The 18132-nt window shown below is 45.6% G+C and overlaps 1 protein-coding gene and 1 long non-coding RNA gene across 3 annotated transcripts in view; one reads left to right on the top strand and one right to left on the bottom strand.

The window, feature by feature from the left end:
• Positions 1 to 3447: 3447 nt before the first annotated feature.
• Positions 3448 to 10777, bottom strand: LOC149447782 (uncharacterized). 2 transcript variants are annotated; one of them, XR_016305824.1, is made up of 3 exons: positions 9962 to 10777; positions 3995 to 4070; positions 3448 to 3684 (listed from the first exon to the last, which is right to left on the bottom strand). It is a non-coding gene; the product is annotated as an uncharacterized LOC149447782 (long non-coding RNA). The 2 variants fall into 2 exon arrangements; XR_016305823.1 differs by having other exon boundaries at positions 10400 to 10777.
• ZNRF2 (zinc and ring finger 2) overlaps positions 9745 to 18132 on the top strand; it is a 178362-nt gene continuing 169974 nt past the window's right edge. The window contains exon 1 of the mRNA XM_089652069.1: positions 9745 to 10782. Coding sequence (XP_089508195.1) covers positions 10356 to 10782 — 427 coding nt within the window. The 5' untranslated portion in view covers positions 9745 to 10355. The remainder of the gene's footprint in view (positions 10783 to 18132) is intronic.

The following is an 18132-nucleotide window of genomic DNA, read 5'->3' as shown; positions in this document are numbered from 1 at the left end:
AATCACTGTTTTTGGTAGAAATTACATTTCTACATTCGAATGGATAGAAGAATAGCCAAAATGGCAAAAACTCAGCCAACAATCAGCTCCAGGTAGATCAAAGAAGGTCTAAAGTTACCTGTGAGTACTGTTACAATTAGAAGACGCCTATGTGAAGCTAAGTTATCTGCAAGAAGCCCCCGCAAAGTCCCACTGTTGAAAAAAAGACATGTGCTGAAGAGGTTACAATTTGCCAAAGAGAACATTGACTGGCCTAAAGAGAAATGGCGCAACATTTTGTGGACTGATGAAAGTAAGATTCTTCTTTTTGGGTCTAGTGGCCGGAGACAGTTTGTCAGACGACCCCCAAACACTGAATTGAAGCCACAGTACACTGTGAAGACAGTGAAGCATGATTGCGCAAGCATCATGATATGGGGATGTTTCTCATACTACGGTGTTGGGCCTATTTATCGCATACCAGGGATCATGGATCAGTTTGAATACACCAGAATACTTGAAGAGGTCATGCTGCCTTATGCTGAAGAGGAAATGCCCTTGAAATGGGTGTTCCAACAAGACAACGACCCCAAACACACCAGTAAACGTGCAACATCTTGGTTCCAGACCAACAAGATTGACGTTATGGAGTGGCCAACCCAATCCCCGGATCTTAATCCAATAGAAAACTTGTGGGGTGACATCAAAAATGCAGTTTCTGAGGCAAAACCAAGAAACAGAGAAGAACTGTGGAATGTAGTCCAATCATCCTGGGCTGGAATACCTGTTCACAGGTGCCAGAAGTTGGTTGACTCCATGCAACACAGATGTACAGCAGTTCTCAGAAACAGTGCTTATACAACTAAATATTAATTAAGTGATTCAAAGGAAAGCAAAATCTTCAAACATTTTTCAGTTTATATAGTGAATGTTTGAGTTTGTAAAGAAGAATACAAACACTGCTATTTTTTTGAACAGTCTAATATTCACTTTTCTTCAATTTTTTTTAGAAGAAAAACACAGTTTTGATCTATTTTTCTTCATGTTTTGATTTGGAATAGAATGTGTAGTGTTCCCAATGCATTTGTGTGTATGAAAATAAAAGCTATTAGAAGGATTTTGAGCTTTATTCACTTTTTTCAACACAATGCTATTATTTTGAACACAACTGTATATATATGTGTTTGATTTTTTATACTATTTTATTTCAATATTTGACACTTAGAAAGATATTTTGTATTTACTTAAAGTTTAGCTAAAGGAAAAAAACATTTTTTTCAATTTTGAATAGTGTGGAGTAGTATTAGAACACCTATTAGGTTTTTATTGCTGTCTGTTCCCCCATTAGGGAGATTCACCCTCTCCATTTGTCCTGTTTACCATTATCATTGAAAGTGAAATGAAACAAAAATGCCAAATTTGGGGTTGTCCCTAGAAAGGTAATAGAGGGGAAATCTTCCAATGGGAACAGAGATGGCAAAAAAAAAAAAATGACAAAGATTATAACCCTCTCTTACTGTATCCAAGATGAAAAAAAAAGTGCTACCTATAATTACACTTTCAAGTAGCCTTTCCCAACCTTTTCAACACAGCGGAACTCTTGAAATATATTTCCAGTCTCAGAAAACCCCTTCTAAAAATTACTATATGTACAACTCATGATACATTAGTGTGATGGTCAGTGGGAAGAATGCTTCTTACACTTGGGGTCATTGGGAAGAATTAACCCGATAGATAAGTTGAAAAAAAAAAAAATCAATGGTGTCAGTGGGAAGACATCTCTAAAAATAATTGTGAAAAAGTAAAGTATCCCCACTACATATGACATATGTGTTCTAAAAGGGGATTAGACCACTGTGATATGCATGTACATTACATTAAATTTGGAGTGATTGGGAGGTTTTTGCAGCGAATTATGTGTAAACTTGTATATTCACAAAAAGTCTCTTAACAAATCTGGTGAAATGACAGGAGAAAGTAATTATATATTACTACATGAAATGAGGTGGATTTACTAAAGGCACATAGACTGAGCACTTTGCAAGTAAAGTTGCTTCAGAACTTAGTAAATGAGGGGGGGGGGGGGGGGGGCTCTGCTGCCTTCCATCATCTAATCATATGCAAGGAACAATGCTGTTTTTTTTCTCTTGCATGTGATTGGGTATTCTTTGTACTATAGGCAACACTTTTTTTAAATTTTGTATAGAGTGAGGGTTATAAGCCATCAGTTTTTTTTTTTGCCATCTGTGTCCCCATTGGAAGATGTTTCCTCTATTACTTTTATAAGGACAACCCAAAATGTGAGATTTTTTTTTTCTCATCTCACTTTCAATGATAATGGTAAACAGGACAAACAGAGAGGGTGAATCTCCCTAATGGGGACACAGGCAGCAATAAAAACCTGACAGGTGTTCTAATCCACCTCCACTTTATCCAAAAATTAAAAAACAAATCCTTTAGTTATTCTTTAAGTAAATCAACCCCAATGATTTCCATATTTAGATTTCTATGCATTACTGTTGAGAGGACCAATCCAAAAAGACAAACTACTCAAAATTGCCAATTCTCCTTTACATTTCTTAAATACCACATGCCTATACCACTACCTATTTACCGCATGCATTTAATTCTTTTTTCCTTCTGTAAATTGTGTTTAACGCCTTACCATGCAGTATTTACCAAGTGTTTTGCGGTAAATACCACAAAATGGTATAGTGAATTGACAGTTTCAGGATCGCATGTGATATTTAGGCAAAATGTGTCCAGACACCTAAATACCGCATAAGAGTTGCTTTTGTGAATGGAGCCCATTGCTCTTCCCTCCTTACGTTCTTCTCTGAAACTATCCAAGGAAATTTCAAGCCCATGAAACACTAACAGACCTGGCTGAGTGTGCCTTTTCAGCATCAGGCATCTCTTTCTCAGATTTTGCAAGGTTGCCACCAGGTTTTACAAAGTGGATGTTCAGATTTCTTCGAATGCCAGTTTCGGATGTAAGGTGCGTCAAACTGTTGAGTTATCAATCCCTTCTTTGACCTGTTGTTCTGTGGGCCCGTTAACATTCCTTAGCTGTATTGCCCAAACCTTAGCTGGAATGCTTTGGAACATCCCATGGTCTAGATAAGGGGTGTCCAACTTGTGTCCCACATACAACCCAACACAAAATTGTAAACTTAGTTAAAAATGTTGATTTTCTTTTTAATTTTTAGTGAACACATGCGGCTGAAGTAAGATCTGACAGTGTCTCTTTACTGGACTTTAAGTTTTATCTTCCCAAAGAAAAATTTCACACTCTTCACAATCATGCCTTATTCATCTCATCAGTTTTCAGCAGCACCTATATTTGTGAGCAACTATTTCCAAGGATGAAACATGTGAATTAGAACCAAAATTTCTGATGAGTACCACTGAGAATTCATTGAAAATTACTACTACATCTATCAAACCAGATAATGCGCTAATCAAAAACAGTTTCATGTGGTCCTCTTTTACTTTTAGAATAACAAATAATACAAAACAATTAAGTTGTATTACTAGGATAGGTACATTATGTCTTTCAGTGATTGTTAACTTGTGATCTTTTTCTGCTCATCAGCTATACTTATTGTAAATGTATTTTATGCACAGCCCAAGACAATTCCACTTCTTCCAGGAAAGTCAAAAGGTTGGACACCCCTGGTCTAGACTCTGATCCTGTGTCCTCCACTGTACAATTATGAAAATAGGATTTTTTACTTTTCTTTTGCAATGGATTTCATTATAGAATACACAACGTCAGAGTAACAGTCAGAAACAAGAGCACTGACCAACAACAAAAATAAAACTTTTCTGATGAATAGTACAAAAATTGCACAGAAGTATAAACAAAGAAATAAACTTGGTGCAGCATATGAAGGGATAAAATAAAGCATCACAATTTGCAAAAATGGTAGGCAATTAGAAACCAAGGAATTAATACACGATCAAAGATCAGCACATGATCCGCCTACAAAAGGCAGGAAAGGTGGAGCCTCACCGGATGCACACTGGCATTCCACATCCAGGACTCCTGAGGAAGTTCAACGGATAGATACAATATTGCTGGTGCAGTTCTTTAATATAAAAAAAGAAAAGAGGTTACAATCAGCACAAATACAATCAGCACTCAAAGCACACCCAAAAAAGCCTATAAAAAAGGTACCAGGGGCATCTCATGGGGCCCCCTACTGACCCCGAGCCCTCAGGCAGTGCCCGAGTGCTCCAATGGTCAGTCCGCCCCTGGATAGGAACCTTTAACAGCCTAAACGTTCCCGATTGGTGTGCTATTACTTCGTGGAACGTTTCGCCGAATGGTTCACAAAATATCGGCGTTTTTGTGGTGAAATTGGTCCCATAGGAATGAATGGAGAAATGTTCAAAACTAGAGTGGGAGCTGACAACAGCTAGAGTGTGAGCTGAAAAATCAGGACATGATTTCTAAACTTCCATCACTCCCTCATTTTCAAGCCCACCTACACAAATCTTATATCAAAACGTTCAGCTATCCCTGCTGCCACTAAAAATGTCCACGACTAAGCCATAGTCCTGATAGTTTTCATAATATGACCATTTGTTTGCAACTCACGCCGCCCATTGACATTCATTGAAACTGCACTCTAGCCACCTCAAATTTGAAGGGCAATTTCTAAACTGCGACTGTGCCTTCATTTTTAATATTTCAGAGACATACTATGCATTAAAATGTAGGTCTGGGTCTTGTGATTCTCACAATATAAAGCTCTTCGGAGTAGAATTTATAATTTTTAAACTGCAACCGTTTTAAGATGGCAACCGCCAGTGAAGTGAGCAAGTTGGAGCAGTTTGTTTTTAACCGCTCTTCTCTGCCCTTGCTGTAGAGTGAGTTGCCATAGGAACCCAGGTGTGTGAGCAGGCTGCAGAGTGACAAAAGCTAGAGTGTGAGCTAAAAAATAAAAGTTGAAATGCATTTCTCACTCTATCAAGCTTGCCATGTGCACTTTTTAAATTTGATCAATCAATTGGTTAGTGTAATGTTTACTATCTTTACTCACTCCAAACACTCCACACAGTTACTCTGCACACTCCATAAAGTTACTCTGCCCAGTCCAACCTTTTCAGTTACTCCAGCCACTCCAACCACACAACAGTTACTCCAGCCACTCCAACCACTTCACAGTTACTCCAGCCACTCCAACCACACAACAGTTACTCCAGCCACTCCAAACACACAACAGTTACTCCAGCCACTCCAACCACACAACAGTTACTCCAGCCACTCCAACCACACAACAGTTACTCCAGCCACTCCAACCACACAACAGTTACTCCAGCCACTCCAAACACACAACAGTTACTCCAGCCACTCCAACCACACAACAGTTACTCCAGCCACTCCAACCACACAACAGTTACTCCAGCCACTCCAACCACACAACAGTTACTCCAGCCACTCCAATCACACAAGTTACTCCAGCCACTCCAATCACACAAGTTACTCCAGCCACTCCAACCACACAACAGTTACTCCAGCCACTCCAACCACACAACAGTTACTCCAACCACACAACAGTTACTCCAGCCTCTCCAACCACACAACAGTTACTCCAGCCACTCCAACCACACAACAGTTACTCCAGCCACTCCAACCACACAACAGTTACTCCAACCACACAACAGTTACTCCAACCACACAACAGTTACTCCAGCCACTCCAACCACACAATAGTTACTCCAGCCACTCCAACCACACAATAGTTACTCCAACCACACAACAGTTACTCCAGCCACTCCAATCACACAAGTTACTCCAGCCACTCCAATCACACAAGTTACTCCAGCCACTCCAACCACACAACAGTTACTCCAGCCACTCCAACCACACAACAGTTACTCCAAACACACAACAGTTACTCCAGCCTCTCCAACCACACAACAGTTACTCCAGCCACTCCAACCACACAACAGTTACTCCAGCCACTCCAACCACACAACAGTTACTCCAGCCACTCCAATCACACAAGTTACTCCAGCCACACCAATCACACAAGTTACTCCAGCCACTCCAACCACACAACAGTTACTCCAGCCACTCCAACCACACAATAGTTACTCCAACCACACAACAGTTACTCCAGCCTCTCCAACCACACAACAGTTACTCCAGCCACTCCAACAGTTACTCCAGCCACTCCAACCACACAACAGTTACTCCAGCCACTCCAACCACACAATAGTTACTCCAACCACACAACAGTTACTCCAGCCACTCCAACCACACAATAGTTACTCCAGCCACACAACAGTTACTCCAGCCACTCCAACCACACAATAGTTACTCCAGCCACACAATAGTTACTCCATCCACACAACAGTTACTCCAGCCACTCCAACCACACAACAGTTACTCCAGCCACTCCAACCACACAACAGTTACTCCAGCCACACAACAGTTATTCAAGCCACTCCACCCAGTTACTCTGCCCATTCCAGTTGTAGACTACTGGTGGAGGCAAGAACACTTCACACAATTTCCCCAGAAATTGTAGCTTTTCTAGGTAAATATCACATAGCACAGTGCACTACACCTGTAGCTTTCCAGCAGGCTAGCTGCACTGAGCCATAGACGTCTATTACATCCCGTGTGTTTGGTGGCTTTCTGGAAGCCCACTGAAACTCCTGCATTCAGAAAGTGCACCACACCCACCACATATGATAGAAATCTATGCAGCTGTCAGGAAAGCTAGGTGCACTGCGCTGCACCCACAGAGAGTGGAAACCACAGTGCATCAATATGAAAGCAACTAAGATCAGGACATTAGCAGTTTGGGAGGCAGTAAAACACCATAGCTGAGATGTGTTTTTACCCCCCACCACTGGTGTTGCGTCAGGGGTCACAATGGTAACCCTGTCCCATGCTCCAGGGGAACGGTGTGCGTATGGGGGGGGGGGGGGGGGTTAGTACCTTTATTTCACTTTTCCCACTTCTTTATTCCTCACTGCCCCATCTACCTGCAGCCTTTTGGGATGTCACACTTCCCACATCCCTGGAAGCTACAAGACCAGTCTCACTGCAGTCCACCATCTTGTGCATGCTCAGAAGAGGGGACTGGCTGTGAGTCATCAAGAAATGACAGGAGGGAAGCCCCACAGGAGGAAAAGCCTGACAGTAGGGGGGAGGAGGAAAAGCCTGACGGGAGAGGAGGAAAAGCCTGAGGGGAGAGGAGGAAAAGCCTGAGGGGAGAGGAGAGGAGGAAAAGCCTGAGGGGAGAGGAGAGGAGGAAAAGCCTGAGGGGAGAGGAGAGGAGGAAAAGCCTGAGGGGAGAGGAGAGGAGGAAAAGCCTGAGGGGAGAGGGGAGGAAGAAAAGCCTGACGGGAGAGGAGAAGAAGAAAAGCCTGACGGGAGAGGAGAAGAAGAAAAGCCTGACGGGACAGGAGAAGAAGAAAAGCCTGACGGGACAGGGGAAGAAGAAAAGCCTGACGGGAGAGGGGAAGAAGAAAAGCCTGACGGGAGAGGGGAAGAAGAAAAGCCTGACGGGAGAGGGGAAGAGGAAAAGCCTGACGGGAGAGGGGAAGAGGAAAAGCCTGACGGGAGAGGGGAGGAGGAAAAGCCTGACGGGAGAGGGGAGGAGGAAAAGCCTGACGGGAGAGGGGAGGAGGAAAAGCCTGACGGGAGAGGGGAGGAGGAAAAGCCTGACGGGAGAGGGGAGGAGGAAAAGCCTGACGGGAGAGGGGAGGAGGAAAAGCCTGACGGGAGAGGGGAGGAGGAAAAGCCTGACGGGAGAGGGGAGGAGGAAAAGCCTGAGGAGAGGGGGAGAAGCAAAAGCCTGAGGAGAGGAGGAAAAGCCTGACGAGAGGGAGGAAAAGCCTGACGGGAGGGAGGAAAAGCCTGACGGGAGGGAGGAAAAGCCTGACGGGAGAGAAGAAGAAGAAAAGCCTGACGGGAGAGAAGAAGAAGAAAAGCCTGACGGGAGAGAAGAAGAAGAAAAGCCTGACGGGAGAGGGGAGGAGGAAAAGCCTGAGGAGAGGAGGAAAAGGCTGACGGGAGGGAGGAATGACCGGGGGAGGGAAGGAGAGTGACAAGGGGGAGGAGAGGAAGATGACAGGAGGGAGAAGGCAAGACTGACAGGAGGGAGGAGGGAAGACTGACAGGAGGGAGGAGGAAGAGACTGACAAGAGGGAGGAGGAAGAGACTGACAAGAGGGAGGAGGAAGAGACTGACAAGAGGGAGGAGGAAAAGACTGACAAGAGAGAGGAGGGGAAGACTGATAGGAGGAGGAGGGGAAGACTGACAGGAGGGGGGAAAACTGCCAGGAGGGAGGAGGGAAAAACTGCGAGGAGAGGGAAACGGCCAGGAGCGAGGAGGGGAAAACCTGCCAGGAGGGGAAGACTGCCAGGGGGAAGACTGACAGGAGGGAGGAAGGAAAGATGATAGGGGGGAGGAGGGGAAAACTGACGGGGGAGGAAGGAAAGATTGACAGGGGGGAGGAGGGGAGGCCTGACGGGGGGAAGGAGGGGGAAACGGCCAGGAGGGGAAGACTGACAGGGGGAAGAGGGGAAGACTTACAGGAGGGAGGAAGGAAAGATGACAGGGGGGAGGGGAAGACTGACGGGGGGGAGACTGACAGGAGGGGGGAAGGAAAGATGACGGGCAGGAGGGGAAAACAGCCAGGAGGGGAAGACTGACAGGGGGAAGACTGACTGGAGGGAGGAAGGAAAGATGATGGGGGGAGGAGGGGAAGACTGACAGAGGGGCAGGAGGGGAAGACTGATGGGGGGGGGGGGGACTGACAGGAGGGAGGAAGGAAAGATGACGGGCAGGAGGGGAAGCCTGACAGAAGGGAGGAAGGAAAGCCTGACAGGGGGGAGGAGGGGAAGACTGACGGGGGGAGGACTGATGGGGGGGGGGGGGGAAACTGACAGGAGGGAGGAAGGAAAGCCTGACAGGGGGGAGGAAGGAAAGCCTGACAGGGGGGGAGGAGGGAAAAACTGACAGGGGGGAAGACTGACAGGGGGGAGGAGAGGAAGACTGACGGGGGGGGGACTGACAGGAGGGGGGGGGAAAGGAAAGATGACAGGCAGGAGGGGGAAACAGCCAGGAGGGGAAGACTGACAGGGGGAAGACTGACTGGAGGGAGGAAGGAAAGATGACAGAGGGGGAGGAGGGGAAAACTGACAGGGGGGGAAGACTGACGGGGGGGAGGAGGGGAAGACTGACAGGGGAGAGGAGGGAAAAGCCTGACAGGGGAGAGAAGGGAGAAGACTGACAGGGGGGAGGGAAAAACTGACAGGGGGTGGGGGGAAACTGACGGGGGGAGGAGCGGAAGACTGATGGGAGGGGGGGGAGACTGACAGGAGGGAGGAAGGAAAGATAACGAGTGAGGAGGAGGGGAAGACTGACAGGAGGGGGGAGGAAGGAAAGCCTGACAGGGGCGGAGGAAGCGAAAACTGACAGGAGGGGGAAGACTGACAGGGGTGAGGAGGGGAAGCCTGACAGGAGGGAGAAAGGAAAGATGTCAGGGAGGAGGGGAAGCCTGACAGGGGGGAGGAGGGGAAGACTGACAGGGGGGAGGAGGGGAAGACTGATAGGAAAGTCAAAAAATGACTAGAAGAAAGAGTGATGGGGAGGAGAGGATGACAGGAGGGAGGAATGACAAGAGGAAGGGGAGGGAAGGATAGTGACAGCGGTGAAGATGACAGGGGGAGGAGAGGAAGATGACAGAGGGGAGGGGTGGAGAGTGATAGATAGAAGAGAGGACGGTGACAGGGGGAGGGGAGGAGAGTGACAGACGGAGGAGAGAAGTCAGTCCCGTGAGGGAGGAGGGACGCCGGGCGCAGTGTAGGAGGATCATTGTATTTATTGTAGACGGTGACAGGGGGCGGAGACAATCCAGGCTCCGTGTAGTGTGGGCGGTGTCTTCAGTGACAGGCGGAGTGGGCGGGGCGGAGAGCAGAGCGGCACACATGTATGACAGGCTGCTCTCGGTACCTCGTAGCCCTCACATGGGACGGACGATAAGGCTGGGCTCACGTCAGCACACAGACATTGGATGGGGAAGGCGTGCCGCCGCCATGCTCGGATCTGGCGTGTGGGGAAAGTTTCGTGGTGTCCCGGTGTAGAGGAGGACGGAAGGAAGGAGCGGGCTGCCATCTGTGGCTGTGTGTAGGATGGATGCGGGCTGGGCTGTGATGCGGTGCTGTAGGTAACCCCGGAGGGCAGTGGCGGATCTTCGGAGCTCCGATCGGCGGGATCCAGCATTGGAGGCAGAGCCGTGCGGGCGCACCATGTAGCGGAGTGCCGGTGGCCGGATATCAGAAGATTCGGATCTGTTGTCACACACCCCAGCCCCCTCCCCAGTGGATGCTCTGTGACCCGGCCGGGGATGGGCGGACGGCAGAGCAGCAGCCCGGCCTCGGACGGTCGTACCCGGGCGTACTCAGGTTCGGACATCCCTTCCAGCACGGGCCGGGGACCGATAAGGGGCCCGTCGGGGGTGGCCGCCTCCTCCTCGTCCCCAGTGACCAGGTACCCGTACATTTCCTCCGCTCACACGGCGGGGGCGACCGGCAGCGGGTCTGGGGCATCGGAACACACGCCGCCGGCTTTGAACGCCCGGAGCCGGTCTGTCGGGGGGATCCGCGGCCAGGCCCCGCTCAGTCAAGCCGGACTGAACATTCCCGGAGCGGCCCGGGACTCCGGCAACAGCACCCCCGAAGAGGGAGGCCGAGAGCGGGCACCGGGGGGAGGGGGAGGGTCCAGGTTACTGATTGGATCGCTGCCCTCTCACCTCTCCCCGCACCTCTTTGGAGGTGAGTAGTCACGTGGGCTGCTGAGGACACACAGTAAAGGGGGGGCGGAGGAGGGGCTCATCAGAATGTCACGTGTCTGCTCCTCATATACTCTGTGTGTGGAATCCCCATTGTGTCAGTGGTGGGAACCCAGGCTGCTAGTTGGCTGTGTTATGATATGAGGCGAGGGTTGCCACCTCATCCCTTTAAAACCGAACACATATTAATTACACAGGTTCTGGGGCTAATTTAATGCTGATAAGGCACTAAGTGACTTTAATTACCACTTTAATCAGCCATAGAACCTGTGTAAGTAATAAGTGTTTGGTTTTAAAGGGATGAGGTGGCAACCCACAGGACTAGTAGTTCTACTTTACATGACCATATCTGTGTGAAAGGCCAGTGCTACCCACTAATGAACGCTGCTAGGCCCCATTCACACCTGTGGGGCAGTATAGGACAGCCTAGTCATGTAAATGGGCCTTCATACATGCAATAAACACGCCAGAGTATCTCCTGTGCCTTCCTGTGGTTTGTTAGCCACAATTGGGCTGCCATTAAACTAGAACTATAGGCAAAACTTTCATTTTGGATAGAGTAAGGGGGGCTCAGGGGCGGACTGACCATTTGGAAACTTAGGCACTGCCCGAGGGCCCGGGGTCAGTAGGGGGCCCCATGAGATGCCCCTTACTCTATCCAAAATGAAAGTTTTTGCCTATAGTTCTACTTTAATGGCAGCCCAATTGTGGCTAACAAACCACACGGAGGCCCCTTTTTCATAGGCCTTTTTGAGTTTGGGCAAGGACACGGGCCCCATGATCCCCTATTGCCTGGGGGCCCCATGAGTTGTCAGTCCGCCCCTGGGGGGGCGTATAACCCCTGTTAGGGTTCATGCACACTGCAGCTGATTTTCAGAAGCTTTTCTGCATTTTTTTTTTCCAGCAGCCTCTGAACTCTCCCTAATGTTTTCCTATGTGTCCATGTACACATCGTTGTTTACAGTCATGTTTTTTTTTTTTTTAACGCACTATACTTGCGTTCAGGAGTAGATTTTACCAGCGGTTCAAACGCTTGTAAACGCAGTTAACCGTGTTTATAAGCGTTTGCGTTTAAAAGCGTTTTTTAACTGTTCCATATCCAGATGCTGTCCAAAGCCTTTTTCCATCTTCAGAAATGCATGCAAAGCATTTTCCATGTATTCAAATGGACCCGGTACACCAGCGCAGTCAGTTCCAGGTTTCGCGTGAAGGAGAAAATGGTAGAACGTGCTGCATTATGCTCATGATGGGATCCATAGTGAATACAACCAGAAAAGACAGGTCATCTCAACACATACTGCTGTCTCTGTTTCTGCTCTCTCTATTTCTCTCAAAATGTCTGAAATAGTTAACCATTTACTATTTTTCAGTGCATTCTGGGCATTTGAGAGGGTCTCCTGAGGTTATCTTTAAAAAACACGGCTAAACTGACATTTTGTTAACCTATGTTTTCCAGCAGTTCAGAAGAGTTTTCCAAACACCCCATAAGGGTTTTTTTTTGCCATCTGAGGAGATTTCCCTTCACTTCCTGTCCCATAGCCAAAACAGGAAGTGAGAAGAAAGTCCTCCACAGTGAGGGAATTGTCACTAGTACCCATTGGAAGATTCCCCCCTATTCCTGTTCTGGGGAAAACCCATAATTTTAGATTTTTCTTTCACTTTCTATGATAATGGTAAACTGGACAAATAGAGAGGGCGAGGCTCTGTAATAGAGGCACAGATGGCCATAAAACCTGACAGGTGTTCTAGTCCCTCTCCATTCTATCCAAAACTAAAATAAAGTTTTTCCTTTAGTTCTACTTTAGGAATGATTGGCAGTACAAGTGCGTTGTGCACTTTTTGAGCATACGGGGACCTTCACAGAAGCATCTGCTTTGGAACGCACAGGTGTAAATGGGGCCATAAATTGTAAAATAAGAAGGGGTTAAACTCTGGTTAGTGGGTTCCTTGCTGTTTCCTTTTTGTGAATTGTCCTTCTGTTCCTGTTCTGGGGTGCAACAGGAAGTAAGGTCTCCTATATAAGGGGGAAGTAAAAATAGGCCGTTGGCTGTTGTTTTTTTTGTTTTTTTTTGACATTTGCACAACGGAAAGTTTTGTTTCATATGCATTCTCATTCTTTCTTTGAATAATTTAATTTCGTCATATTCGTTATATTGACCTGATTCATTTTTGGCTTTCATTTTGTATATTCGGTGGTCTGGGTGGATTAAAAAAATGTTGCAGTTTTTCCAGAAGATTGCTATATATTCATCATATTATCAGATCGGATGGATTTAGTATTTTTGGACGCTAGTCCAACCCAACAAGAGCAATGGCATGGGCTGATTGGACAGTATTGACTGGCTTCATGTGCATCCAAATGAACGAATGGAATTCTGATCGATTCATTATCCGAATCTGAATGATCAAACAAATTCAAAAATTGAACTAATTTCCTCATAGGCCTTGAATTATCATGCAAAAGAAATTAATTTAATTTGTTAATTTCATTATAACTTTTTTTTTTTTCTGATTTCATTGACATCCGCTACTATGTCTAAGGCTAGGTTCACATCTGTGCGGGTGGTGCCGATGCGCATCCACATGAAAATCCATGCAGCCGCACCACCCGCACAGAGGAATGCGGATCTGCGGGCAGGTGCCACTAATTCTAATGGCACGCCGCCCGCACTGGAAAACGCAAATGTTCTGGGAACTGAGGTTCCTGTGCGAGCTGCGTTTTCGAAAGAAGTTCAGGGACTTTTTCCCTGCATGTCACGGGGCATGGGAGTCCATTCAGATGAATGGGCTCTCGTGCCTGCGCAAAAAGCAGCCCGCACAGCCGCATATATGTGAACCGGGGCTTAACGGAGATTCGTATACATCTGAATCTCTGTCTGGAGAATTTTGTTTTTCGTCCGTAAAACAAATAACGAAATCCACATGTCTAGTGGTTTTACCACAACCTCCTCCCCCCATTAACATGGCCCATGCTAGTACATACTGCATCAAAAAATGTTCAGCAGGCAGGGCCGTTATCAAACACAATCCATGTCAGGGAAAAGGGACACTGCAGCTGTGTACTGCATATGATTTTGGTGGGGTGCTGTGGGCTTTCAGGGGAATAACACATGTCCAGGTGGGGGCACGTCACTCCTAATGCAGGCCATAGACGAGTCGAAAACCAGCCTTTTTTTAAAAAAAAAAAAAAATGAAAAATCGGTCGTTCGATTGGCCGATGTTACCACCAATGGTGGTGCTGATTTTCTTCCTGTCTATGGCCGACATTTAATTACTTCTGTCCCTGCAGAGAGCTCCGCTATTATATTTGACATGAAAAAGTAAGGCGCTTGCAACAATGTATCTATTTGTAGCCATTTCGGATACAGATGGTTTTATTCGGATACAAATAGATACATTGTTGCAACCGCAATACTTTTCATATAAAATAGAATAGCGGACTGGAATTCTTCTTCCTTTTTTCCTTTTTTCTTCTTCCTCTTCTTCCTTTTTTTCTGCTTCCTTTTTTTCTGCTTCCTTTTTTTCTGCTTCCTTTTTTTCTGCTTCCTTTTTTTTTTCCTTTTTCCTTTTTTCCTTTTTTTTTCCTTTTTTCCTTTTTCCTTTTTTCTTCTTCCCTTTTTTCTTCCCTTTTTTTCTACTTCCCTTTTTTTCTACTTCCCTTTTTTTCTACTTCCCTTTTTTTCTACTTCCTTTTTTTTCTACTTCCTTTTTTTTTGTTCTTGCTTTTTTCTTTTCCTCTTTTTTCTACTTCCAGGTCACGGCTCATGCACAGATTTTTTTATCGGTAAAACGATCGGCCGATTTGCTCATCATTGTCGGGAAAATCGGCCAATCTTTTTCCAACTTTACCGATTTAAAAAAAAAAAAAATGTGCCAAAACCCCGAAAAACGGCCAACCAATTAACCCACTAACAGTGTGAAAATCAGCCGATTTTTTTTTTTTTTTTTTTTTTTTTTTTTTTTTTTCTTTTTTGGCCGAAAAATTGGCCGATTTTCGACCCGTCTATGGCCTGCATTAGCCACCTGTTTAAGGGCTCATGCACACGTGTGGCAGGCACTGCCAGTCCTCTGAAAAGAGATCCACACTCAAATTGCTTTTCTGAGGCGTTTGACAGGTAGTCACCTCCTCACTAACTAATTTAACCCTATAATTGTCACACTAGTGTGCCACAATCATATGCATTGCACGTGGTTGTGGTGGGGTTCCATGGGGCCCCATAGAACTTCATTAGTCTGGTCTGGTGGCGGCGCTGCCTGCAGAAAGCGATATGCTGTCTAAAGTGACAGTAAAGCTTCATTTAAAAAAAAAACAAAAAAACATGTCTATACTTTTAAGAAAAAAAAGAAAAAACAGCGCAAACCAATTTTAAATATACATAATATATATCAACTTCCAAAAAAACAATTGGTGCAGAAAAAAGTGTGATAGTACCACTCCAAAGTATAAAAATGTCAATATATTAGATAAGATATAGTCCTTTTTCAAGAACCCTGACCAGTGTTCACACCCGTTTGTGTTATTGACACTCACTAGAAATAGGTGAATGGAATGCCTGTGAAAACGCCCTGGAGGAGGGGCGAAACGTGTTGACACACTTCCGGCTTCGCCATCCAACCTCCCACGTCACTTCTGGTGAGTGGGCTTTTTTTTCACACTAAAATTGGTTTATACTGTTGTTTTTTTTTTTTTTTTTCTTATTCGTGTTAGTGTTATCACTAAGGAGCAGCAGCATTTTATATATTAAGAATTATTTCAAAAAAAGTTTTTTGGCACTGGTGATTTTTATTTATTATGTCTGTTTTGCACACAGCTGCCCCCATCCTTTTCTTTTCGGGTCCCCACCAGCGCTCCTGCCTCTCCAGCAGTGCCCCCAGGGAAGGCTGCTTGCCCTGGGGGCATTGCTGTGTGCTTTTCCCTGAGCTGCTGCCCTGTGTCTGTAATGCAGGCATTGGTCGAATTCTGAACAAATTTTTTTTTAGAATTTTCGTGCATTTTGTAATTTGATGGTCCCACCATTGATTTTTGAAATTCAACCAACCAAGCCTTTGATTTCCCCTCAATGTTGCTATAGAAAAGAATTTTCGTGGCCAAGAATTTTTCTTTTCTTTCCAGGTCACAGCTCATGCTCATTTTTCTTTTTTCGATTACATTTTTTGCACGATTCTTCCATCATTGATTAGAAATTTATTTGTTTTTCAAAAAAAGTCCAACGCGCCCCCTCACTCAAATTTGATGGTCGTTCGAAAATCGGGCGTTACTGTAGCCCACTAATGGTGCGAAAATTCTTAGAAAAGATTTTAGAATGAAAATTCTTTTGGAGTTCGACCCATGTATGGCCGGCTTAAGACACATAGAGCTGTGTCTCACCCCCCCCCCCCCCCCGCTTTCTCCTCATTGGCTCACTGGCTGTGATTGACAGCAGTGGGAGCCAGTGGGCTCCCACTGCTGTCTCAGCCAATGAGGAGGAAGAGTCCCCAGACAGCAGAGGCTGTTGAGAGAGGTGCTGGATTGAGGGGGCTCAGGTAAGGATTGGGGGGGCCGCTGCACACAGAAGGTTTTTATACCTTAATGCATAGACTACATGAGGGTAAAAAACCTTGAGCCTTTAGAACCATTTTATGTTTTGCAGCAAAGCACAGCATCACAGCCATAGTACGTGTACAGCAGTGAGCGGGTTGTGTCTTTAGTGTTCATGTGGGTGGGCCTCGCATATGAATGAACCATAATGCCTCTGAAAAGTCATCCACCACAGTCTAGTTTTCAGAGGGGCGATAATTTTGGCCACAAGTGAGGAATGCGTTCCAAACTGAAACTGTCAACACAACAGGTGTCCCCATTGGAAGGTTCACTTCCTGTTCTTGTTATTTCCCATCACTTCTTGTCTCTGGCAGTGGTCACCAGGACAAGCAGAGAAGGTGAAATCCACACAGGAAGCCTGACCGGGGTTCTAATCCTTCCCTTTTCTACTCAAAGCTAAAAATGCAAGTAAACACGGACATCTGGATCAGCTGGGCGTGCATGGTTAGAGCCAATCATCTATACCACGGTTGTCAAACCAGTGGCCCTCCAGCTGTTGCCAAACTACAAGTCCCATAAGGCATTGCAAGACTGACGGTTACAAGCATGACTCCGAAAGGCAGAAGCATGATGGGACTTGTAGTTTCGCAACAGCTGGAGGGCCGCCAGTTTGACACCCCTGTTCTAGACTGTAAATGTACTGTCTCCCTTCACTGTGTAAATCACTGTGCAAACTGTTGGTGCTATACAAATCTCATGTAATAACTAGAGAAAGAGGCAGCTCTCCAGCTGATTCGTTGGGGGTGGTGGGGATAGTAATTGTCAGAGAGAAGCTAACCAGTTTGATGGCATCTTCCACTGAGATTGCTGAGTCAAGGGTGTGTGTGCAGAGATAACTAGCATATGTTGGGTAAAATCATACTATGTCTATGGCCCTTTAAAGCCCTGTACACACGATGTGTGTATGTATGTGTGTGTGTATATATGTGTATATATATATATACATACATACATACATACATACATACATACACGCACACATATACACACACACGTATATGTGTGTATGTTTGTTTGTGTGTATATATATTTATATTATATATATATATATATATATATATGTATGTGTGTGTGTGTGTGTGTGTGTGTGTATGTATGTGTATATATATATATATATATATATATATATAATATTATATTTTTTTTTCCCATGCTAGTATGAATTCCAGAAGTGATGTATTGTATTTTCGGACGAAAAAAAGGGCTAAATTAAGTGAAAAATCTGGTTTCAGAAGAGAAAAATTTCATGCTTGTTCCTCTGAAAAATTTCAGATGAAAGCTGTGTACTGACAATCAGATTATCGTATGATTGCTTCAAAAAACGTTTATTTATTTTTTTTCCCCTGATCGTGTGTACTAGGCTTAAAGTTCCCCTTTGGCTAATGTTACATGCTCTACCCATTTTTAGGGTGGAACGTGTAACATGTTCCCATAGCCTCATCCGCCACCGCCCCCCTCCTTCTGACAGATCGTACGGGGAAACTTCTCCCCGTACTGTCAGATTTGAAAACCTCGGGGCTCCGCCCACAGGGCCACATCACTCATTCACAGTGTTCTGTGAATGAGTACCTACAAGTCCCTATAGCCTTTAGCTGCTGTGGGCTTGTAGCTTTCAATGGACTACCACAGTGCTGTGGTAGTTAATTGAAGCTTACTGTCAGTATATCTGCTTGCTTGTACAGCAAGCAGATATTCTGACAGGTGTGCAGGAGACCTGCATGGCATCAATGATCTACTGATCGCTGGTGCAATGCT

The sequence above is a fragment of the Staurois parvus genome, unplaced genomic scaffold (assembly GCF_062004578.1).
Source record: "Staurois parvus isolate SC_StPar_1 unplaced genomic scaffold, SC_StPar_1.0 ptg000670l, whole genome shotgun sequence".
Classification (NCBI taxonomy): Eukaryota; Metazoa; Chordata; class Amphibia; order Anura; family Ranidae; genus Staurois; species Staurois parvus.
The sequence above is the reverse complement of the archived record's forward strand: the minus strand, read 5'-3'. Positions and strand labels throughout refer to the sequence as shown.